At 40.0% G+C, this 26,574-nt stretch overlaps 1 protein-coding gene and 1 long non-coding RNA gene across 7 annotated transcripts in view; one reads left to right on the top strand and one right to left on the bottom strand.

Annotated features, from left to right (window-relative positions):
• Window positions 1-10,950, top strand: part of LOC144056680 (uncharacterized) — a 35,391-nt gene extending 24,441 nt beyond the window's left edge. For all 3 annotated transcript variants that reach the window (XR_013295095.1, XR_013295096.1, XR_013295094.1), the window contains one exon: window positions 9,069-10,950. This is a non-coding gene — a long non-coding RNA (uncharacterized LOC144056680). The remainder of the gene's footprint in view (window positions 1-9,068) is intronic.
• igsf21a (immunoglobin superfamily, member 21a) overlaps window positions 1-26,574 on the bottom strand; it is a 171,670-nt gene that overhangs the window by 94,783 nt on the left and 50,313 nt on the right. For 3 of the 4 annotated variants that reach the window (XM_077573678.1, XM_077573679.1, XM_077573681.1), the window contains exon 2: window positions 16,754-16,866. In XM_077573678.1, coding sequence (XP_077429804.1) covers window positions 16,754-16,866 — 113 coding nt within the window. Of the gene's footprint in view, window positions 1-460; window positions 578-16,753; window positions 16,867-26,574 lie in introns of those variants that run through there. The other variant, XM_077573680.1, reaches the window with a different exon arrangement.

Below are 26,574 nucleotides of genomic sequence, written 5' to 3'. Positions count from 1 at the left end.
CCTCATTATTGCGGTCTAAACTTTGAAAATGATCGCCTGTGAAAACGGGGAGAATCAATATTAAATGTCACATGACTTATAAACGTCAACAAAGAAAATATATCTGTTGACGTTGCTTACTGCTTGTCTAGCTTGTTTGGCAAAAAAAAATTAAATAAAATCTGTAACAAATCTCATTGCACCGGCTAGATTAACTATCTTGCAGTTTTCAGAAGACTCTGGAAAGTTCATCAACAATTTGAAATACAGCAGCGCTTGTTCTTCTCCCCCTTTGAAAGCAAACTCACTTGACATTTATCATCACAAGTGCAATTTATGGCTCTGTGATAAAGTCTGGAGACCAAACACCTTCCAATACTGCTTTGGGATTCAGAATGAACAGTCAGAGCAGTAACGTGTGAAATAAAAATAGCTCACTATATCTATATTTCATAAGAGTAATGCAAGCCTTGTCACTTACATACAAAGCAGCATTTTCTCCCCGACGACGTAGAGACTCGAGAGTCAATTGTGTTGCCGCCATTCTAAATCAAGACGCAAACAAAACGCTTTTATCTTAACTAGGACGCCTCAAAGCGACATTCATATATCATACATCAAGCGCAATATTCAGCTACTAGATGCTTTGATACCTTTCCTTTATTTTCAGCAGTTTTGTACCAATATTTACAATTCATTGTTTCAATGTGACCTTAAAGTCATTTTGTTTTGGATTCACTTTTAATTCCATGACACTGCTCGACTTTCAACATTTTGTAATGTCACAGCGAATTTTGATCGTGGGAAAATAACGTGTTCCGCTGTAAAGCCTTTAAATATGCCGCAGGCTACATTTTGTGTAGATATACTTCAGCCACCAGAGATTTTAAGCGTATATTTTCACAGCTCAAACATGCAGTTATGTGTAGGCATAAGAAAGATGCGAGACAAAATAGCATCCATTTTTCCAGGTCATCCAAGACTTTCATCTACATTTTACAGAAACAGTCCCGTTGGTAATGGAGTTTAGTTGCATGGTCCAGCAGGGCTGCTTCTGATGGCCCCGGGCGGATGAGACTGACATAACAGCACTGCACAAAAAGGCTGAAATCTGATTGGACAACAAATCTAACGTTCACGTACATGCCAAGAGAATTCATAGAAATTAGACTTTGGGGGCAAAATCAATACGGAACATTTCATGCAACTGAAGTTGTCAATGGTTCTCATTTTTTTGTTCAGGACAGCAGAGAAGGTCATGCTGGTCCTTACCTTTTTGTGAAACTGTCACGTGGACTGCTCTCCTGTGGTGGTTTTGTTGGACTTTTCAGATATATTTTTGCCGAAAAGCCCATTTTGTAGTAAATATTTCTTACTTTCTTTCTTCCATTGAGGGTTCTACTTTGACACAATGGACTAGTAGCCTTAAATTGTCCCACATGCTGCTTTGAATGCTCTTGAAAGCCTGCAAATGTATTGAAGTGTATTTTTTTTTTTCATCAAAACGTTCAACCACTCCATAATATTATGAAACTCATTTTTAACTACTTGTAGTACATAATGTAAAAAATATATATTTTTCCCGGGATAAATTCAAGTGGTATCACCTGCAACAAGATACATTTTCAACGTTGTGGGCGGATCGATCCAAATATCGATATTATCGATACCAAGTCAGTATCGCTATCGGATCGATACTGGCACTATAATATTGATCTGGTAGTTTGGTTTCAGTTTGGCTCTTTTATGCACAGCTGCGGTTTGGTCAAACAGGCAACAGGCATGTCACAGCAGCCACAAGCAGACTTGCTCCTTCTCTCCCTCCTGTGTTTTGATGGTGTGCTGTCACGTGATTTAGCATCTCACCTTAGTTGCATGAACACAAAGTACTGCACTTGAAAAATATTTTTGGGGGTATGAGGTTTTATGTTTTATATTTGTTGTTGCATGATAATCTTTAACATTTTGTTTATTTAGGTTGGAAAAGAAGTGATGAAGGCAGAATTTTTTGTTTTGTATTTGTAGCTTCTGAACAGTAAATATATGATAAAGTATTTATTTTCAAAATAAAATTATGATCACTTTGTGCACTTTAAGTAAAAAAATATTTTGTTATGTTTCTGAGGGAAAAAAAACATTGATTAAGTAATTTATATTTATCAGTACTTTGGCTTAATGGTGTCCTTTGTTTAAACAGGAAACACAAAAACATTTAAAGGTTGAAAATTGATTGTGAATAATCGATTCGATGACAGCTACCTTAATTTAAAAAAAGGAACTACAAACCATCATTTTCAAAAAGTATCTATATCTGTATCTGCGATACTGGCCCTGTATTTACTTGGTATCGGATTGATACCAAAATTGCAGTATCGCACACCACTAGTCCCGGGGCCGATCCTTGAGGTACCCAGCAAGTTACATTCAATTATTTGCTGCTGATATTAACAAACCGGCTTCTGTCTTTGAAATAACTCAAGACCTATTGATGTGCAACACCTTTTATACCTTGTTGATATGATTTATATAATAATATTTCATGGTCTAGGCTATTCGAGTGCTTTTTGAAGATCCACAAAAACACTTATACTAATATGCTATATACTCAAAACCAGATTTCCGATTCAAATACGTTACACCCCTAATAAGGAGTAAGTATACACTGTGTACTTGGACAAATGTTATCTCAACATTTCTTCTAGGTGTTCACTTCGCTCATTGGCTGACACAACAACAAGTGCACTTGTGCAAAGTCTCGAGTTGATGAGAGCGGCTAACTCATAAACATAAGTAACTTTGTGACAAGCTGAGGTGATTAACAGTGCAGAGCCTCCCGCCAGTGTCTGGGGGCCCTCGCCATGCTTTTTTTTGTAAGGGGAAACAAAAAAAGCTTGGCTGCAATCTCGATCCCTTAGAGGCGCTCGGCGATAATAACCGCGAGGAGCAATTCTGTGATGTGACTCATAGCAGTCGTGAGAATGATGTCCTGGATGAATATCCTTTGCCCCCCCCCCCGCTGGGGACCGCTCCTCTGATGCAGTTAAGAGTCTCGGACCTCCAGGTCAGCGTCTCATTTTACACGGACAAAAATCTATTAGAAAAGCTATCTCTCTGCACTCGCATTAAATTCGCTGGGGAGTAGAGGCTTCTCGCTAATTGTTTTTTTCTTGGCTGCACAACTGTGCCCGTTCTTACACTGCCAATGGACCTTCTCGCCATTATTAGTGTAATTAGTGAGGGGGTCGTGCATTACACCAAGGATAGCGTGGCAATTTTGGTAGTGTTGTGCTTTTAATGTGGAATTTATTCTCTTTGGGTGATTTAGCAAGAAATTGAGGCCCAGACGTTTTTGAAGCTATCAAAATACTACTTTTAGGATAATTTGAAAAATGCTACGAGAGATTTATTGACAACTCACATAACTGTTTGAATTCCAATGTTTGACTTTTAACTATTTATTTGAATGAAAGGTTAAGTGACAATGCTTTTGGTTTACGTAACATACATCCTCGGCACCCGTAACTACACCCGTATACACTGAGGTGCGAACGTTAGCGATGCTTGTTAATTTCACGTCAGCGTTCACTCAAGGTCGCAATGTTTCCTAAACATTCTCTAAACAGTCTTAGTGGGTTTCCTTTTTGCAAGAAAATTATCCTTCCTTTTTTAAAATAATATTTTACTCATTGAGCCATTTTCAACAGTAAGAAGATAATTTGTTTAGAATTAATGTCAATATTTTTCATAAACAATTAATACTTTTAAAAACTACGTTTTCCAGTTGCGTTGGACTGAAGATGACATCACCTGTGCTGAGGAAACAGGTAACAACCAATCATGGCTCAGTTTGCTTACCAAACCTAGAAAACAGATGAACCGTGATTGTCCGTTACCTATTTACTCAGCGTAGGTGATGTCATCTTCAGTCGACAGCAAGTGGGAAAATGTGTTTTTAAAGTTATTAATTGTACATGAAAAATAATGAAGTTATCAAATTAATTGTGGACAAAATATTAACTGTTTATTATAATTAACTAACTATTTACTGCTGAAAATGGATCAATTCATCAAGTATCCCTTAAATGCCCTCTATTGACCAGCCGCCACTGGTGGGTATGTCATTTAACTGCAGGTGAACCTCAACTTTAAAACAGGCTAAGCCATTCAAAAAGTTATTTTGTAAAACGTCATGTTGGGAGTTTCTTTAAAATGACCACAAAAACAGTACAAAAAAACATCAACAGATAGCAATATAGCAATAGCATATTAACCACATAACTGTGCAGGTCTACTTCAACCATATGTTAACACATCAACACGCAAAACCCTCAAAAACTTGAAGTGGAGTTTCTTCAAAAGAACCATAAAGACTCAAGTGGCAGACACGTCCATTCCGTCTTTGATGGAGGATTACGAGCTTTGATGAGTAAAAAGCCTTCTCAAAGCACTGTCACATTTAAAAGCATAGGGCTGTGCTTGTGTCACGGTCCGACAAGTCGTAGCGTAAAGTGCTTGGCTTGGCAAGCAGCCATTTGAGAAGAGTTGAAAACATCACTTTCCAGAAAAGCCCTAAGCGCTCGTTTGCTCTTTGTTTACCAAAAAGCTTCCGTAACAGTGAAAAGACAGCAAAATCCTGTCGCACTTGCTTAGACGATGACACAAAAACAAACGGTGATTGATCAGTAACCTCTTTATTTAAAAAAAAATAACGGTTAATTTTGCCACAGAAAACATCCAACTAACGTTTTAACTGCCAGACAAGCACTTGCAGTCTTCCACTGGCCACACCCCTCGACTCATTCATCCAATCACAAGACAGCCAGATCTTGAAAACACTTGAAGGTTTGCTACAATACATTATTGCTAAGCATTCCCTCTGCCTGTATTTCTTTTAAAATTATACACTGTTATTATCGTACTTTGCAGACTATAAGGCGCTACTTTTTCCCCACACTTTGAACTCTGTGGCTTTGAATGTTTATTTATATTTTTTTTGCCTGACAATCCCATCTCATATATCGACGTTTTCTTAAAATAATCACCCAGGTCATTTTTTCAGATTTTTCAGGAAACACAAAAAAAGTGAACCATTTGCATCATGAGGATTTAGGCAGAAAATAAATAAAATTGCCAAAAACATGACTTGGGCAATTATTTTAAGAGGGTGACGGATGATATGCAATGTTAAGTGTACAGAAACATTTGCCTTGCTTTGATATGTTTGCCTTTTCATACTTGCAAAACACTTTTGTCATGTCATCAAACAGCCAAAATGACTACATTTTTTAGCCCTTTTCACTTAAAAAGAGTCTTGGTTGCTATGGCCATAAGTATTCTCTGGGGTTTTGCGAAAAGATACGTATTGTATTTTATTAATCGACTCCTACGGGTGCCAGAAAGCAGAGCGTCGGTACAAAGAGTGAAGAGTGTGTTTTGATGCGTAAAGAGAATCAAGCGAGTCCTTTTGGAGAAGGGCAGCTTAGCCTGGAGCCATTTCTCAATGGCATCAGAAGCTGCAACAACAACACAAGATGAAAATAAAGATGAGGGGGGAAAAAAAACGTATCCCTGAGACATTTGGGAATATCGACGGAAACGTGCTTCACAACACGAGTATTCACAAATCAGGATTTTCAAAGACAATCAGAAAGTCAAACAACATCAAGTTGATTCAAATATTTACTGTCTCTGTGTCTGACTAAAGATGTCGCCTACGTTCCCTAATCGATGCTTATTAACCCCCGGTCTTCACCAGCAGCTGATAAGTGATCAGACCCCTGATAGCAAGGTTGGCCCTCCCGCGGCGTTTATTGAGGGCCGCCAGCTGATGTCCTTGAACGTGCAAACATTAGGATGATGGTTGATAACGTTGATCCTTTTTGTGTTATGTATTTGGGTTATAAAACACAAATCGTGCATCATTTCCAAGAAAAAGCCACAACGCTTTCGGCTGCCCCACAAATGTTGCATCATGGACTGTTAATATTTCCCTCAGATGCGATTGCATGGCTGGATCAGGCCGGCACAAAAAATGTGCAATTACATCATTTTCAAAGGGGAAGGAGTTACGCCACCATCATGCGTTGTGGGGACGTCTTAACCCGCCGCTTAATTCACTTCTCACCAATCAACTCTTGCTATGGGCGTTTGCTTCTTTCAACTAAAAGCCGCCTTTTGAATCGTAACGACGTCATGACTTTAGAAAGCCGAATTGAAAACAACGGGGGGCTATTTTTGAGTTTGTTTTGAAGACCCATAAGAATCGTTTAGTTCTTATTTACTTGCTTGAAATTAATTGCTGACTTATCAGCCAGACAAATGTTCCTTCCAAGATAATCCCCACACTTTTAACACACACTTATAAGCCAGTAATTACATCACATTTCAGATATGAGATCGGACATTTTGGAAAGCCGCTCATTATTTTTGAACTGTGTATATTAATAAGCACCGGCGGAGCATTGGCTATCTGCTGCGTCAAGCATCTTTCCACAGAAGTCTGAACAAACCATAACCAGGTACAAAAGCATTCTTCCCATTTCCATTTCAAAATAAAAGCCTCAACTGAAGAGAATTATACATGCTTACCTCCAATTGCTACATTTCTTGACCTTTTCAAACCATTCCAATTTCAAAATGTTTAGAACATTCCATTTCCAGTCTATACTGCGCTTTCTGAACTGCAACAGTCAGTAAGCAGGCTCATTAAATTTTTTCACTGTTTTTTTTTTTTAACTTATTATTGTTCTTACTTTTTTTTAAAACAATCTACTGTGCCCTGTTGTTGCTCTTTATTTTTTCTCTAGGGCTCAATGAAGTACATCGTATCTTCCGTAAAATAAAAATGAAGAGAATTTAAACTGCAAGCCTTGCCCAATGCACCCCCGCTCTCAGCTGACCCCTCCCTAACAATGATCATCAAATGTTGGCATCATACTCCAGCATAGGCATTTGTTATTTTGTGTGTATATGATTTAGCGTTGTCCATCTGTCGAGGTTACCTGCTGGTTTGGGTGAGCTCCCTGGTTGGAGTTTGCAAAGTACAAGCCCTGGAATTCACCCAAAATGGCTGCTTCGAACAAAAATGACTGACTTGCTGCTCAATTTCAGGCATGAGCCCGCGAGACTTTGGCGTACTTGCTGACAGGATGGACATATTCTGCCAATTTTGTGTCAGTTGATGAAACAGGTGACGGGGCTATTTTTTCCCCCTAAATTTCCAAGGGCGCTACTGAGTGAATACTCGGGTCCTAAAAAAAACTAACCATGGGAACAGCGTTCCAAAGCTCATCTGGCATGGAGACGACATCCACATCCAATGTAAATGCCACAACGAGGGCTCTGATCCACTCCTAATCACCAAGTAATCACTTTTATGTTTGATCCTTCTGCGATAATAAGGATGGATTTTTGAAAGCCGGGATGATTCTGGTTTGAGGATTATAAGTTTGGAAGAAGGCAGACCTTAAAAAAAGAAAAGAAAAAAAACAACAGCGCAGCAGAAGTGATTACTTCATGAAAATCCTCAGGATGGTCATCTGTATTCAATGCTTACATGGAGTGTAGCTTTACATCGGCTTTGACTCAGTATTATTCCAGTTGGAATCGTCTTTATAATGAGATTTCCGACTCATTTTCTTGCATCTGTATCTTGGAATAAATTGAATGTATGCTCTGAAACCTGGGCTCCAATAATTGACCCAAGTCTGCAGACCTTGGAGCCCTACTGGGTTCATTCATATATTTACATGATATATATTAACATATCCTTAATGTATTCCAGTACCTCATAAAGAGTTCACGTAACACAATGACGAGCATTGTTTATATCGTATATTATAATCCTGCGTAAATCTATGAAACTATGTTTGGCCTTTAAGCCTTGAAGAGCAAAAACAGCATTATGGGAAAGTCAGATGATCTCATGGACCTCATTAATTAGTCAGAGAGGATGTGCTTTGTACTTGGAGATGACACTAACAAAGAAGACATTATTTACTCCGGGCAGCACAGGCAAGAAAGCATCCCATTTTCACGTCAGTGGCACCCATTAGTGGCCCGCGACAGCAATCCTTGTTGCTATTAGCATTTATGGATGAAAAGGAGGCCTCGTCTCCTGTTTTGCTGACATGAAGTGCGTAATTATCATCCGTGTAGAACAGGCTGCTTATCTGCCTCGCAAGGGGGAATGTGGCGACGCAATGATCCGCGTCACTGTATCTCCCCTTTGGGGCGCCATATTCAGAGCCTGCTGCTCTTGAATCATATAAATATATTACAGTATATAGTGTACAATATATATATATATACAGTCGGCAATGTTAATTTCTTTAGATTTTGTTGTATACTGAAGACATTTTGATTTGAGATCAGAATATGAATATGAGACAAAAGTTCATAATTCCAGCCAAAGATGAGGGGGGAGGGTGAAGGTGGGGCCTGGTGGAGTAAACTATTTTGAAACTGAGAGAAGAGGAAAATCCATCAGAGTTACTACACAAACATTGGGCACAGCCAATACAACAATTCGTATGGTTCTGAAAAAATATATTCCTGGAGTATTCCGCAACAGACATTGAACAGGTCGGTACCTACAAAACTATCGCTTAATATATTCATTTTGCAAACGCAAAAAGGATGTGGTGAACGTGATTTTGGGGGATTTGATCGAGGCTCAGGTAGACAGATTTGGCGCTCTGCGGACATGTGTGGTGGATGTCACCGTATTTCATTCATACATATGACAAGAGCATGGGAAAAAAATAAATAAATAAAGAAAAACTCAACCCATTATGCACAGCTTTGCGTTAAACTTGCGCTAAGCACGAAAAAAGGGACCTTAGTCCTCAAAACTGGCGGTAAGCATGTCTTCCTTATAGTTAGGAATTTTGTGTTTAAATTCATTCATAGCATGCATGTTAGGTTATCTAAAGACTCTAAATTGGCAACAGGTGTGAATATGAATATAAATGGTAACCAATTACCCTAGTTGGTCTTTCGTTCTTCAACTACATCCTTTGACTGCAGAGATGCATAGCAGATTTGAAAATATGTCTTGAAGAGTTTTGTCATATCTCGCTCTCACTTAGTGTGCAGGAGATGCTTCCTACTCAATTCTACCCGGGGACGAGGCACCGGTGCCAAGTTGGACACCCAAAGCAACGCCACAGGAGAGTGCTGTGCCTTCCACGCTGAGTGAGCCGACTGTTGCCCGGGCAACCCTTTCTTGCAGATTTGAAACTTGGCTCCGAAGTGGGCCTACGCCTGCGTCTCTCCACAATGTCGAAACAGGATTAAGGGCAAGGAAAAACAAACATTCCTGTATCAGAAAGTACAGCAAACCCCTTGGAAATAGGACAACTCCAATGAACTCAAATTTCAAGTAAAATCTGGACTGGGGAACTAAAGCGGGATTTATACTGCACATCTAACTGCTTCATTCCAATTTAATGCGATGTGAACAGAATATACATCAGTGATTGTTTCACAGATGCATTATGTGTTAAAATTGAACTGGAGTACTTTAAGGCAAAGGAAGCTTTAAGCCTTTTTTTTTTTTTGGAATTGTTCACTCCCCGCCAAAACTGATTGTCAAACTGGTTATAGACAAGTGTGTTGAAGTCCCTGCCACCATAAACCACTTGGATATAAGATTTTTAATCCAAAGTAAAAAATATTTAAAAAAATGGTCGAAAACGGTTCATAATTTGCACAATTTACATTGAATGTTTATACAGGTATATGTCAAATATGTATTTGTGAATTTTGTTTTTCATGCCACCTTTCCAATAATTTCAATGTCCGGTTATCAGCACTAGTTGGGTTTTCCATCCACTCATTTTTATTCGAATTTTTAAGAAATGCATAAATAAAGCTCAACAGCTAAATGCTAAAAATTCACAAAAAGGGCCCAAAATTCGCAAAAAAAGTGTTTAGCTAAGAGGGGGTGGATTTTGAAGCGTATCGAAAAAAGGAAGATACAAATTTGGGCTATGGAAAAAAGTTTTGCAAATAACTGCTGGCAAGACCGGATACACGTCGCGTGTTTTGACAGGATATTACGTCACACGGACATTTGAAGTCTCTAATGAATGTCGGACGATAAAGTAAGGTATGTTTGGGGGGACGACAAAACAGAAATATTTTCTATTTTAGATAGAAAACAGCAAAGAAACGTTACAGTTTATCAAGAATTACAAAAGAAAACTAATACGACGTAATCGCACGGCACAGTCACTTCGTGGTCTTCTTCTTTTAAATTATTGGTGAATCACATCTCTATGTTGTATAGCGCCACCTACAGCGGCAGAGTCCCCTCTCAATATTCGCAAGAAGAACACATAGAAACGGCTATAAGTCGCTTGTCCGTTTTGTGCATTTTCAGTGAATTCGCTTTAAAAATTCAAAACAATTGGATGGAAACCTGACTAGTTTTTCTCTTTGCTGTGCTGTGTGGTGGCCATCGCACAAAAAACACCCAAATCAACAACATTGCCTTCTGCCACTGATTTGAAAGTAAATCAAGGGGCAATAAGCCAGCGTGTCGCTGGCCTCAGGTAACACACTTCTATGCGTCTTGGCAGACAACAAACAGATAAGTCATTTGCATGGCTGCTAGATTGAGCTTGGACCCTGTAAACATCCTTGATAGGATTTGTCAAAATGTAGGCCAAAAGGAAATTTGAGGACCGACCACCTCGGTGAAAGCCGGAGGGCATTAGAAGAAGATGCGCTGAAGCCCGTGTGTGGGCATCAAGTGTCTCATCCCACTGCTCTTGACGTCGACTTCACACTTGCAGTCAGGTCAGCGCATCGAAATGTTTCCAAATATAATCCTTGTGTTGTTCTCTGAGCAATTAAGGCAGCTGGCCGTTTCCAAACACAGCTGGCCGGCGATGTTATAACCGCACGTGGGTAACGTTTGTGGGCTGACGGGATCACAGCAAATAAGTCAGGAGGGAAGAACGGCGAAGGCGGCGTTTGGAGAGCCCAACGCCTACAAAGTGACTAATGGCTGCAATCTGTTTTGGCACTGTGGTGGAAGCGAGTCCACAAAAGTTGAAATGTACGACTTTGTCAAACAATTACACAATGTAACTCAACTATACTGTACAACAGCACTGTATAAATGAGAGGAAATATTAAGGCCCAAGCACTGTGTTGTTATTATTGTTTTGAAAAATGTAGCTCATGAGGACGACAACAAAACATTCAACTTTTCTTTTTAATCCTAAAATGGCTTACCTTAACCAGTAACTAGGTTATAAATGTCATAAATGAAAATCCGCAATAAAGAGGAGCCTCAAAAACCAAACCAGGAAGAAGCCAGTGAACACTGTATTTGCTTTGGAGGAGGATATACAAAGACGATGGACATCTGTGACGCTTAATTTGGGCAAGTCCAGTACAAAACCATATGTAAAATAAGGCTTTGTTGTTGTTGTTTAAAGGCGGAGCTCTTTTTCCAGCATGACAGGAGATTATGTGCAAAATGCTTAAATGAGCTCCAGTTGGAATCAGGTATGTAAGACACATGGGCGATGTGAAATTAGCTTTTAAGTTTTTGGCTGAGTATGGCATCAAAAGTTTGAGGATAAGTGCATCTTATCATAACAATTTGTAGTTTTGTTTTTTTGCAAAGGTTAAAAAATGCACATGCAGTTTATTTCGTAAAAAATAAATCGCAATTTGTTGAAAAGGCAATCGTCAAGTTTAAACATCCTTACATTTCACTTTGCAGAAAAGACCTCATTCACCACAGGGAACAAAACGGAGAAGTATTCAATATGAAAGGGACCCAAATCCTTTAGTGTTATCGCTCTTGTTCCGCGCATAAAGTTGAAGAGCGTTTTGATTAATTGTGGCTTAAAAGGTTCTCCAAAGCGATCAGCTTTATCTTGACGCGCACGCTCGCTTATTCCGACTGCAGTCTGGAAGCATTGAAAATCCTCAAACAGAATATGTCAGGATGCAGGAGCCGCCAGCGCTGAAATATTCCGTCTGAGCACAAGTGGTGCTGATTGGCTGAGCTTCGATTAGATAGAAGTAATCCCCAGGTGAGTGCCAGCCCGGGTTCCGTTGGAACTGGAGGTAAAATGAGAAGTCAACACTATTTAGTCAAATAAAAGGCCAAGATTAAAAGAAAGTTTTTCAGCCGCTGATTTATAATTGATCAGCGGTTAGGCTGAGTCGAGACCACCCGGGAGACGACGGGGCCGCTTTCTGCTACAACCTCTTTACATTCCTCGGGAGAACGCAGCTTTCAAACGTGGCGGTCTTCACAAGCTGGACACAATTTTGTTGTCGCCTGATGAAATTACGTACACCGTCGCGGAAAGGAATGTCATTAACGGTACACGAGTGGCTTCCCTCGAGAATGACCTCAGACAGAGAAAGTAGAAACTGTCTTAGTAATGGACTCTTGTTCACTCGTTAATGGACAGATCTCCTGCTCAGATGTGTCAGTATTATGACTGTATTAGCTCTGTCGTCTTATAACGTACGGAAGCGTGCAACTGTCAATGTTCAGTAAACATTTTGGACTGGTGAGTACGTGTACGAGTATTCAAACATATTTGCAGGTATTTTTTTTACGTTTTTGCCAAATACGTTCAAAAATTCAAACATACTTGCAAATACGATCTAACATACTTGTGAGTACATTCAAACGTACTTACATAATGTATTGTAAATTAGAATATTGTGTTTTGTATTATTTTATGTGTCGACAGATATGAATATTCTTAAGTACTGAAATAAATTTTAAATGAAATAAGTATACAAGGGTAGGAATATAAAAGTAAATACTTTCTCCTACTGCTTTTCAAACATAACCGATACCTTAAAATAAGGCTGGTATCAGCACCAATAGAGACCTGGTATCCCATCCCTGCTACATAGTTGTGCCAGAGAGGCTACTTTACTAATGTGTCATAGAATTACTTTACAGGTTTGCGACTAATACTATACAAGCGTAGTATAATCTTCTTGCCAGCATGACCATTTTTGTATTAATTTTTTTGCTGATTTTGTTTCAACGCTACCATTATATCATAGCGTTACTTTACAATTATGGCACAGTATTACTATGCAAGTTGTGTTATAAACCTGCAAATGCATTGTAACCCTATAACCACGGTTGCTAAGCATAATAATGGAAAATGGTTCACGGTCATGGTAAATGGTACTTCATTTATATACCGCTCTTCCACCTCACAGCACTTTATATTTGACTACTCATTTACCGACTGATGACGCAGCATCAGGAGCTAACTGGGGATTCAGTTAGCCTAAGGATATTTCGACGTGGTCACAATGGGATCAAACTCGCTACCTCTAGGTTGACCACTCGACCACTGAGCCACGTCACTCCAATGGTTTGTGTGTCACTGTGACTCAGCCAAATAGTGACACGGTGACATTGTCACACGGCAACGCACGGTCACACCACAGATCGCAGTGTGAGCGAGCGGTGCATCATGCCTGCAATCTTCATGTTAGTGGACAACTGTACTGTATCACTTACTCTCAACCAGTCATAGCGTGACTACAACACTATGCCACAGGGGTAGGGTTCTCGCTCGTTAGCCAACAACGCAAACATTTAGTTCACATGACATCACTTGACACTTTGTTTTCTCATCACTGACTCTTTATGTGAATGAGGCGCTTCATGTTTTTTTGGTTTTTTTTGCTGACAAGGCCCATCGAGTAGTGGGAGTCAAAAGCCCCAAAGTCCCATTCAAAGTATTCTCCAACAAGTTGATTTTGAAAGGCAGCATGTTGCAAAAAAAAAAAGAAAGAAAATGTTTCAAGGATGTGTTTTCAAGAAATGGGGTCAGAGGGTGAATAGCTGAGACTCACACGGTGCATGAATGAAAGGGTTGAAGGGGGTTGCGGGGGGATGCGTGCAGCTGTGCCGTCGTTTCCAGCCGCAAGTCCAAATTGTTTTTGTGTACCTTCACAGCGGTTGATCGCTGTTTGCTACGAGAGCAATTGCGGGGAGACTTTTGTCCAAAACACAGATTAAGGCTTGTTCCATTGCCTTCAAAACCAAATGGTCACTGTCACTATGGTGACAATGCTCACCTAAATATAAACGAGGAACCCAAACAATACACCAGAATATTTGATTTCAACCAGGTGAGCTGAATGAGGGTTTGTCATGTTGGCCAAACAACCATAAAAGCACTCGCTGGACCCGTGGTTCGATTGAGCCCCAGGGGTTCGGTGAGTCAATCTCAGGGGTTTGGCGGAGGTCAAGACACGCACCTGACTCATGATTCAGGATGACACACACTGCTTGGCCATCAATGGCTGCAGGTGATCACACTACATTGCTTGGCCCTCATACTAAATGGGTCGAGGAAAAAAAGAATGTGGTCGGACGACTATATGCAATATGAATTCATGTGTATAACGGAACGTATGGTGTTCCACAGGGTTCAATTCTAGGGCCTCTGCTGTTTTCATTTTAAATAGAGGTGGTTGTTTTAATGTACGGAGTATCGGGCCGATACTCAGCATTTTGACGAATATCGGCATCGGCCATTTTAAAGAATGATACAATAAATTAATAAAAATTTTAAAAAGTGTTCAGGAAAACTAATTGTTTAAATTTTCAGAGATGCTGCTAACCCTAAGAACTAGCTGCACCTTCTGTTTTTGTTTGAAATTAAAACTAAGATGGGTAAAATTGTAGTACTTCAGATGTTTTGATTTGTTTTAGAAAACTTTATTTAACGTGGAAAACTATGAAGAGCTATTAACTTAAGTTTTTTATTTAACTTCTGAAGACATGCTACTGCCCCTGGGAGATACCTGAACTTTTTTTAAAATTTGTTTATTGACAACGATTTTGTCAATAATTTTTTTTAACTCCAAAATGTTCCGAATCCTAAAAGTTGTTCAGTAAACATATGCTTAAAAATTCAATAAAAATAAGGGTTGGAGTTTCTATTTTTTCAAATGTTTATATCAATAGTTTATCTTTTAGTGAAAATGAATGTTGACTCCAAATATAGGTTATCAGCGTCCTTGACTGCTAATAATTGGTATCGGCATCGGAGCTAAAAAAAATAAAAATAATAAAAATAAATATCAGTCTATCTCTATTTAAAGCGTTCTATGAAAATAGAATTGAGTGATGCTAATTTGCAATGTCAAGTTGAGCAATTCTAGTATTCCAGCACAACTACAAATTCCTTAAGCTGCATGGAGCTATTCATGGCAGCGCTCGGCTTTATTAACTGTACAGGCAGTATTTGAAGTCATAAGTGTAAAAATAAGTCAACCACCGCTCAGAGTAAAAGGTAAAAAACAATTAAAGTCCTAGTTTTAACTTTAATGACGACGACAATCGTCTTATTTCACAGGGAGCGCTCACAAGCCTCATTAAGACTCCTGCTGTTTTGACTAAGATAATCCGTGTTGTTGTTATTGAGCAGTTGAAGTCATAAAGGCAAAAAATGTGACGCCACATATCAGCCAACACACACGTATTAATTTCATGCAGCGGTTTTATGGCCCAAAATAAACTCCTACAGGCATACGCTGTTATTTTTTTCTTTTCTTCTTTGTCTCCCCAACAGAAATTTAATTACTGGCAGCAGTTCAGCGGCATAGTAAACCGCTCGGGACTTTAATAACCGTCGAATCGCCAGCTGTGAACTATTAAGCAACGGCGGCGACAGCCAGGGACGCCTCCCAAGCAGCTGGCCAAAGTAAAAGTCTGAGGTTTGACATGGCAGACGAACTGCCACACGGGAGATTCACTTCCTGTGTCACAATAAAAGTTCTTATTAAATGCTTCACTCACTCAGGGGCGGAAAAAGCCCTCACACTCTGGACTTAAAGGGGTGAGTTTGCAATTTTCTATGAATTGACTTTTTGTCACATTTTTGTAAAACTGCCAGTATTGCCTGATTTGTGAAAAAAAAAAACACATCAATTTGTGTCCTCATCTTGGGCCTTGAATTTGATTTGCAAATAATGACCGCACCTGAGAGAAAACAACTAACCAGAGCCAGACTGAGGTGTAAAACATGTATTGCGCAATAGTAGGCACAATAGTGTCTGTCCACTTCAGGAAATTAAAAAAATGCAAAAATGGGTGAACACAGGAGTTGCCTTGCAGAGTTGGAGGCAGCTGAGAGGATTGCAGAAGTAGCGAAATGTCTGCTCTCTTTTTTCTAATTTTGATTGTCCACTGAAAAAAATAAATAAAATAAAACTAGCAACATTTCGCGTTATAGTAACACTCCAGCTATGCTAACATCGGCTTGTTTACAATGCTAACGCTGACTTAGTATTAGTAGCGCTACTATTTTTGTCAAAGAGGGATATGCGTTCTCTGCGAACTTGGGAATCACACTCATGTTTTTGTGTGGGGCGTTTATTAAACAATTATTGTTGTTTATTCGGAATTGTTATAGCGATATAAAAAAACATCAACTAAGCAACAATTAAGCAATATGACACGAGAGGGATTGGTTAGCGAATTAAAATAACAGCAACTAAACAACAATTAAGCAATATGACACAAGAGGGATTAATATCAAACTCCTTTTTGAAAGTAATTCAGGAACTGGTTTGGTGATTGTTTTCCCAAGTAAAAGCCGATGTTTGCAAATGTCAAATTTCAATGCAACAAAAAGGATAATTAGTCCGATTTCTTGAAGAAGTACGAAAATCAGAGAATAATTACTATTGAGAAGCTGAAATCAGAGGATTTAGGCAATTTTAGGTTAAATGACTCTACAGCGTTTGCACTCACCCGATACCAAACGATTTCCCGGAGCCTCCCATCCGTCTTGAAGTTGCACTTGAGGGTCACAGTCTCACCCACCACCACAGGAGGCAGCGGCTCGATGGTGACGGTCAAATATCCTGCCGAGGCACACAAGCAGGAAGAAAAGAGAAACACACTTTAATGGTGGAACTTGAACAAAAACAGTCGTGCCGCCACAAGATGTTCACGGATTTAAAGTGTGTAAAGCAGAAAAAGAGGCGGCTAATGACTGAGATTCCGTCCCATCTGGTAAAAAACAATTTGTGCCGCGCAAATGGCAAGTTGGCCACCTGCGCGCAAAGACGTCTCGAGTCATCCTTCATAACGGGCTAATTGTCGGATGCGAATGACACTATTCCTGTGTTTACTGGTGTGTATAAAGTTTCTGCGGGGTGTAAAGAATGAACAGCTTGCCTTTTGGCGAGTAAACATCTCGAGAAGGACCGCTAGTCGCTTAACGGCTTACAAAGTCAACTTTGGTGCAGCTGGCATGAGATCAATTCCTGTTTGATTGCTCTGAGAATGACTGGTGACCACTCATTGTTTGCTTGTTTCCAGATGAATACTGTCATGGTCTGTAGTGCACACCAAACAGACTCTATATCAGACATTGTGATTTCCCAGGAAAGTTGTAGAAGGGATCGAAAATGTAAACAATTGCAGACATTTATAGAAATAAAGCATCGTATACTGATGCTACTGATATTTATCAGTTACCCACCTTTTAAAATCATTATTGATAATAACTGTGAGACATTATTAACATCTTCAGTTTTCCCACATGGACGTATATCAGTATCAAAACATGCAATTTACAAAATGTTGCTGGTCCGTCATTGGTCAGCGCCCTGGGCACTCTTCCGTAATTTTTTTAATCCGAACCAAACCGTAATCATCAATCCATCGTTTTATTTCAACCACGTTTTATCATCACTTCGTCACCAAGATTTTAGGACAAACAGACAGAGATGTGAATTGCAATTCCGTCATTTGTCAATTGTCAACAAAACGGGCGTCCGTCAGTGACGGACTGAGAAGTACTTGACCCGTTTAGTGACAATTACACTGACGGTCGAAAACCAAGGCTCAATAACGGGTGCTGCGGCTCTGGCACATCTGATAAATTGACAAGTGGAGACAGAAAATTAAACTGTGCTCAAGGTAAAAATGGGTGCATGTTCATTTTCGTGCTAAGGAAAGTCTTGTTTAGCAAATTTGGTAGACGGAGCTGCCGTGCCCCTTGCGCATTTGGTAAGAAAAAATAGACCAGATTTAAGATTAGCTAAAACCAGGTCTAACTTGTGGAGCAGGTTTTGGTGGATTTGATTGAGGCGCAGGCAGACCTGTTTGGCGCTCTGCTGACATGTGTGGTAGATGTCATGGCATTATAATCTTAAAAATATGTTTATAGCACCTGGAGGCAATATAGTTTTTAGTGTCCTGCCCAAGGACACTTCAACGGTGGACAGACAGTCTAAACCGTAATATGACTGTTCAGTCACTAGAGAATCCATCCTTAAGTTTCCATGGAAACTAAGGTAGGCAGGCAATCTTGATTGTATGCCTTCAACCTGATACTGTGTGGAAGTTATTTTAGTTGCTTGTCAGCTAACTGTAGTACAATTGCTCAGTTTTATATTCCAGCTAAGGTAATCGAGAACAAGGCAAAGACAAAATACAACCCGTTGCCAAAAGCCACGCATAAACGTACTGTAGATCAGCAGCAGCGTGTCTGTCACATCAGCGCATCCTTAATGTGCTCATTAAAGGATGTTAATTAAATCAGCGGCGTTGAGGGCTCTTGTCTCCAGAGTCAAGTTGAATGACTAAACCTTAGCTTATCCTCCGCTTTGAGAAAATCCCCAACACTTGACATATAGCCACAGTCTGGACTCGTCAACGTTTGTCTTGTTGCAATGGAAGAAAAGGTGCAATGCATGATGAGGGCATGTCTTGAAGATCATCATTTTAAATAGTTTTGGGAATTTGGAAGGAAGGTGAAGTGCCTGGAGAAAATCCACCGAAGAACGGGAAGGACAGAGGAATCGAGATTTGAACTCTTACCCTGTAACTGACCTCTGCTAATCACTCAGCTCATACTGGATGTTGCCCCTAATCCACATGAATTAATTTTCCATGAAAAGTCTCCTAATTTGGAAAATTGCCACACAGGACTTTGTGCTAAACCCACTCCTCCAATGTTGCCACACCCACCACTGCAGTCCAGCCAACAACAACCTCAACTTTATTCTATTCTAATTTCACTAAAACTAACTATTGTCTTGTGTGATTTTAGCCGAATCAGGGGGTGAAAATATTAGAAACATCTGTGCTTAGTGCCTACTACTACAAACTAATATCCACAGTAACATCGTTAATTTTGACAAGAAATTTTAATTTAGTTTTATAGACTTTTTACTAAAATTTAAGTTAAAAGTTTTAGTCATAATTTAGTCATCTGATTGTATTAGTTCTAATCCGATTTTAAATAAAGAGCAATTTTAGTCGACTAAATTGACAATTTGGTTGTTTTCCTTCAGCATACATTTCAACTTTTATACAGAAAATTATAACTAACTGTAATTTAACACGCAAGACACATTTAACAAAATGGTGTCTTTTTTTTTTTACTTTGTTTCAATGAAACATGTTGAATTGACAATAATATGCCGTCTTAAAACTTAAGTTTTCACCTAAATAAAAAAAAAGCATAATTTCCTGAGATAAATTTTACATCTGCACAATGAATGTAAACATGATTGAACATTAAATAAAATACGGTAAACAGTTTTAGTAGTTCTTTTCTCCCACCTGCGTTTCATTCCTTCTTCTGATTAGATTTTGTAAATTTTCGTCACTGTGTTGTTTTCGTTTTAGTCATTGACGAAATTGTCAGTCAATTTTTGTTATCGCCATAGTCTCAATGAATGGATTCTATTTTAGTTTTCGCTTCATTTTCATGTGAAAAATAATTTGTGACGAAAAATATGATGACATTTTTTGGGCGATGAAATTATCACTGCACAGACATAAATATATTGCAAAATGAATAACTTTCTAACAGTGTTAGTCTAAATCTGGCAGAATAATGGCAACATTTTCAGTGCAGGTCCTGTTGGGATATATGAGTGTAAATGCTAGGGTACAATATTTTAAAGGTCTAGTGGTTCACTCATGTTAGTGAAGAAAGGCATTACGGGCAATCTGGTGCGACATGGGGGTGGGGGGAGGGGGATGTCGTTTGCCAGGAGAGGAAACGGTGCAGGAAAGGATGTGGAATTTTCAAAAGAGCAAATTGCATGGGTGATGCACTCGTCAGGGCGCTTCACGTCTCGAGGAGTCGCAGGCGAGCTCGCCGCTCCCACGCAAGCCAATCGCGGTCACATCATGAATTTCACGCGCTGTAATTGCTGCGTTCGTCCCAAACCGGCCGAGTCTCGCGTTATGCCCGGGCTAAAATGGGCCACTGTGTCGTGTGTGTGTGTGTGTGTGTGTGTGTCTGTGAGACGGAAACTGCACCAAAGGTCATGCTTTCCCATCAGTTTTCCTTGCAATTAAAGCATGAACAAGGGTGAGATTTGTTTTGTTTTTCTTTTCGTGAAGAGGACAGTGTTCAAGCAACAGCATTGAAACACAATTTGCACCGGTAGTGCATTGCGATGTGTCTGTTGTTGTCATCCTTGCAGATGGCAAAAGGTTCGATGGCCAAGTTTAGACAGGAATAGCATCAGCTGTAAAAATCTTGCGAGTGACTTGTTTTGACGCCCCCAAATGTGACATGGCAAAAGTTGCAACAACATTGAAATTACAATTTATTAGTGTAGCTAAAGACACAAAAAAAAATCCACTTATCGTCAGCCGAAATCCATTTGCAGGTGTGGAATGGTCAACAAAGAGTGTGAGGTGTTTAATTGGCACATATTAGTCGCTCGCAGGCCTCTGACTTGTTTTCATGTGGAGGAACAACAGTGTCTAATGAGGGTCCCACGCTCCTCTTTGTACCATTAATAATAGCAATTTGCTGAGGCGCACGGGGGCAAACAAAAGACGTCCGCCGACGGACCGCCACCCAAACGTGTCGCTTGCTGCGGTCCGCGGTGATTTATGATCAGCATTGTTACAACCTGAGAGGAACATAAAAGTGTCCGTTTGTCATCAGCAGTCATTGTTATGTACACACACATGCTCATACACACATGCGTGCAACATCGGGTAAATCGGCTTGATGGAAGGCTCTGTCTCATGCAAATGAGCCACTGCTCAACCCACACTCATATACAGAGTTCCACATAATTGTTTGAGTGGCAACTACTTGCGGAAGCGGCATCCCAGATTCTTAACAAAAATGAAGCCATCAAGTCAGAAAAATGCATTGGTTTTGTTTTTGCCCACGGAGGCGATACTTCCTCACCAAGCTGTGAAATGACACTTGTCAGTTAATGTTTGGATCTGTGTGTGTGCAAGTCGATATAGCCTAGCACAAAGACCCACCAAATATGTACTCGCGTGATTGTAAAGCGTTGATGTGTGAGCGTTCCAGTGGCGCACATTCAAGTGCTCGCGAGACGGACCAAACGCGGAAGCAGCACGAGCTGCCGTGTTTCGCAGCCCAATCAGTGTGATTTACAGCATTTAATGACAAGCACGAGACACAAGAGTGCTGGCGAGCGCCTCTTTCAAACCGCTGCCACCACAATCAGCAACTCCTCACCCTGAAGGGCTTCAGGCGTATTGTGTCATTGACGACAAGTGTCGCACAAACACACAGATGCCCGACATGGAGCCAAAGGTTCCGTCATTGCAACACACACCAGGCCACAAGACAACTTGGGGCTTCTTTTATCCCTTTGGATTTCTTTTTGAAATGTTTTATATTTTTTTTACTGTATATGTATATATAGACACTCAGAGTTGCCTAGTACATATATTAGGATACATTGATGCATGCATTTTAATGACCAAATTCAGAAACATATGCATGATTGGGTATACATTTGGATCCAATCCAAATTAGAATTGATTTGACGGTCTGCCAGTTTCACAACTATGAGGACCCCAAGTAACGCTACAATCCATAAAATCCCAGATAATTATTCAGCATAAATCAAAATCCATTAAGGACACCAGATTAGTCTTTGATCTCTGAAAGCATAAAAAACACCACATACACACACACACACACACAAATGAGGTGAGACTAGAAGTTGAGGTTCACGGAAGCGGCCTCGGGAGAATCCGAGCCGTAGACATTTCACGGCCACGGTATCCGGGGAAAGATAAGACATGAATCCACGAGCTGTCCGGGAACGCCGATGCGAGGAGGATAAATGCGTCGTTAGCTCGTGTGTGTGTGTTTCCTCCGGAGAGTTGTAAAGACTTATATAATCAGGGCAGGGGAGGCGGGAGGCGCCAACACAAGACGCAAAGAGCAACACTGTTGCGAGGAAAGCTTCTTAAAACGTCGACTGAATTCTAAACGTGAAACTATCATGAAAGGATTTACTCTAGGCTCGGTTTTGCATTTTTCTTTGGATTTCTGACGCTTTTTTTGGTGACACTCATTCAAAAAGATGGCGCTTCCTGCAGTAAGTGGACGCATACTTCAAAAGCCGTAAGACTCCAGCATGATCATAACCGTGCCCGTCCCGACAACTTATTATCCTAGAATGTTTGAATGCAATGGTCATTGTGCTGCTACTTCTGTCACATGCCTTGGCCACCTGGGGGCAGTATAATGCAGCCATACAGATATGCAAGGAGCCGCTCAAAACCTTTCAGCAAACAGCAGTAATATGACTCATTCTTTGCAGAGGATAAAGAAAATATGCCTGTGAGTATCATTGTAATATCTCTCTACAAGTAACCCTCCACTATTTGTGATCAAATATTCATTGTTTAAAGAGTCATTAATGCGGAGACACCTATGCTAATTGCTAGCCCGTTTGTGGCGTTATGTGTTAGCATTAAACTAGCTAATTTTAAGGCAAAGTTGTTTTAAATACACAACATTCAATTTTCTTTGTTTTATTTAGTTAGGATAAATAATATCACTCCGAGTACTGATTTATTGCCTATCAACGAGTGTTTACTGGATCGCTTGTGCTAAATCCATTGTGTAAAGGGTTATAGCAGCACTATATATTGTAGATGTAATTTAGTATAACCATTGTATTGAATAATTGTCCAAAAAAGCATTGCAAAAGCCTTAGCCGTAATAACGGAATAACCTTGGACAACGAACCGCATGCTGCATCACCAAACAATTATTAGATCACATGTAGCAGGCTGTCCTGTTAAATTTCCATAACGCTGGTGATGCTTTCAACACAGATTTCACTTGGGTGGATTATGTCCTACCTTAACGGTTTCATCGTGTAAGTTTATTATTCATTGATTTCTGTTTAGATGACACACAAAGTATCATTTTGACATATCTGGGTGGCTTCTATGGGAATAAAGCCGCAATTGCATCCCTCCTGTCAGTCATGCAGAAACAAGTCAGCCATCTGGTTTCTTGGTAAGTGCATTTCAAAAACATCTTGTCATCATCGACTGCGGGGTGAATCAGCGATTCATAAATATCCACGCCGTCACTTGAAGGTCAGTTGGAGATGTGAGGAAGAGTGGGGGGAGTGCAGGGTGGGGGCTTTTCTCAGCCAATCATGTCAAATAAGTCATGAGACGACTGTCAGTCAGCTCCACTAACCACACCCACAGCATCTATACTTATACATTTGATTTCAGTTACTGTAAAATAACAAATAACACGCTTCTCCTGGAGCACTTCATATTGACATTAATATACTTTCACTGAAATCAGTGAACAAACTCAGCAAAGTATCACTTGTGTAAAAACAGCATAATACATACAAAGCTTTCTTTTAACAATACTATCAGGGAGATAAATGAGAGCCTGTTAGCTAAATGTTATTGCTTTTCACATTTCAACGCCTGCACAAAAGCCTGGAATACAAATGAACTGGTGGCGGAGTAGATAACGTCAGGCGGCCGTCTAATTTGGCAAATCGGTTGCAGACACAAATACAATCGGGCCGTGTCAGAACTTGTCTCTTCTGCTCGGACGCGTTACTCGTTTGCCTTGTGAAACAAAGTGGACACCTGCGCTGCGCCAATAGAACGCACGCTCCCCACCAAATCCTCCTCATTTAATACCATGCCCAAAAAAAGCAATCTTCCAAATAGCGGTTTATCTTGTTTATTCTAATTTGCGTAAAAGCCTGCGAGCAGTGAAATCATTGTTTTACATGTAAATGCCGTACGGGATAAACTGGTATATACATGTAATTCCAAGATGTGTCTTCATGTTATTCTTATCTCTGCATCCCCTCTTTACAAAATGTCTGTTTGTATTGATCAAGGAAATGCTCCATTGTGTCTTTAATAAGCAACCAGGACTCGGCTGGCATATTAACGAAGGGTCTCAGACGCAGCAAGTTGTCGTGGTGAGGAGTACCTTGGTCGGTCGCCGTTTGTGCATTCAGCGCGCGAAGTTTGACGCTAGTGCGGGTCACGAGCGCTGGCAGGAAACAAGGGAGGGCGGCGGGGAGAAAATGGCCACTCTGAATGTCAAAATTCAGCAAGGGTGAAGCGAGACACCGCTTGTCTTCTGCGTCACTCATGCTGCACATTCAAAGCATTTCAGAGTTGAAAGAAGTAGAACTGGTCAGCCTTGGAGTGATAGATATGATGTTCAGTTCGTGTAAGACGGTGTGTCTCAAGTCTTAACCTTCTAGTTTTGATTGTAACTCTGTGGCAAAAATCAAGCAAGCCACATCAAGTCCCTACTAAATTAAAGTCGTGTCACATCGTTACGTGGGTTAAGCAAGTCATAAATCAAGTCCTACAGTCTTGTTCTTTCACAACATATATTCGCACGTTAGCCACTTTGCCCTCAAGCTCAGTGTCTATACTAGCACCTGTGCTAAAAGCCCGTGTTACATGGAGGGATAAACGTTTGCAATGCTAGTAGTATTGATTTCACGTCAGGGTTCGTCTGCGTTTGTTCAGTGTCGCAGCATTTCCTAAACGTTTTCAAAACAGTTTTTTAAACAGTCTATATGGTCTTCATTGTTCATTCCTTGTGACAAGAAAGTCCATTGAGACTGTTTAGAGAATGTTTTGGAAACACTGCGACTCTCAACATACCCTGACATGAAATTAACATTTTAGCATCGCAAATGTTCGACACTCATTGGGATACGGGCTTAACACATTTACAATCACAGTTAATAAATGGTTCCAAAAACAATCTCCATTTTTTCTGTGGAATTAAACGCATAACCGACATGACGAGTAGTTATTGTTTCACCAGCTATCAGTTAGCGAAATCTAGCTTACCTGTCTTTGTGGGTTTTACAGTAAAATATGATGTTAGTTGCTGTGTCTCTACTTTTTGCTTTGTCCGTTTGGTGTATTGTGTTTAAATTAAGCGCATAACTGACACGAAGAATAGTTCACGTTCAACCAGCTATTGGCCACCACACCCCCACCCCTCTACTATTAAGTACGACCGAGTCCGAACGTTAACACACTTGCACAATGAAGACATTTAACATTTTCAATTTACATTTTTACTGTTTATGAATTTACCTATAGTATATAGATGCCATATAACTGTGATAATGTTTGTGTGAAATATATTGGAATATAACCGTGTATTGTAATGAATAACACTTTTCACTCCCTTCCAGCTGGTGAGATAGGAATGTACATGGGAGTCAAGTTCTCAAGTTCTCATGGTGATAACACTGTGGGTCTGAGGGAGTCTAGGTCGCATGGCATTACCTGTCTAATCATATATTTCCGGCTTTGGACGGAACTGGAGTAAACATGTCAGTAAATCACTTGTCTGTCTATTATAATTACTAACCCTTTGTCCAGCCTCAGAGAAGGAGTATGCTTTTTTCATCTATAAAACGACTGTGTGTTTTCATATTGACACACTCGAGGCTTAACATCACCTTTGGAATGTAAGCATTTACTCTTGTGTCTTTTAAGAGCTCTTAAAATAAATTCTTTATAAAGAAGGCTTCTTCATCAGATCTCATTTTTCAATTATTTTTGAACACGCAAAGATTACACTTAATATAGTAATCAAATAATACCTTCAACAATCGTCAGTCAACTCACAGGCAGGGTGGCAACGCGCTTTCAAAAAGCACAAATGAAATAAAGTGTGGCTCAGAGGCTGAGAGCCCAAGGACAGGACGCACTTTTTAATTGAATCTCACCATCCTACTGCATGGTGGCCTTAAGAAGCTGATGGCTGGCTTTCTTCCACGGCTGCCCTTGAGCAAGGCATGTCCTAATGTCCTGACAAGCTTTCTTGTCCTTTGTGAAATCCAATTCAAGCTTTCAGTCATTCTTGTTCTACATTGTTTTCGTTTCATCTTAAGATGTTCCTTGGTAAAATGATGATTTGGAATGGTATGACCGTTAAACGGTATCAAATACAAAATGGTCAGATTGAACAAGCCAAGTGCTTCAGTGCTATGACAGCTGGAGCGGCCAATAGTCATGTTTGTGAACGAGAAGAAGCTCATTTTGTTTTGTTTGTATTATTCTTCCTCTTGTCGAACGGTTATAGTTGGTTTGTTTGTTTGGTTTTAGCATTTTGTGACTAACTTTTTTTTTTACTAAGTGCACATTGGCCCCAAACTTGGAATTTTAGAGGCACAAGTAGTGAAAAATAATATGCACACCCCATAATATTACTGTAAAATGGTAAAGATAATTGTGGAGCAGAAGTTTGACAACAACAAAGTCAATTATCAGCAAATTTTATT

The sequence above is a fragment of the Vanacampus margaritifer genome, chromosome 8 (assembly GCF_051991255.1).
Source record: "Vanacampus margaritifer isolate UIUO_Vmar chromosome 8, RoL_Vmar_1.0, whole genome shotgun sequence".
In the NCBI taxonomy this organism is placed as follows: domain Eukaryota; kingdom Metazoa; phylum Chordata; class Actinopteri; order Syngnathiformes; family Syngnathidae; genus Vanacampus; species Vanacampus margaritifer.
The sequence above is the reverse complement of the archived record's forward strand: the minus strand, read 5'-3'. Positions and strand labels throughout refer to the sequence as shown.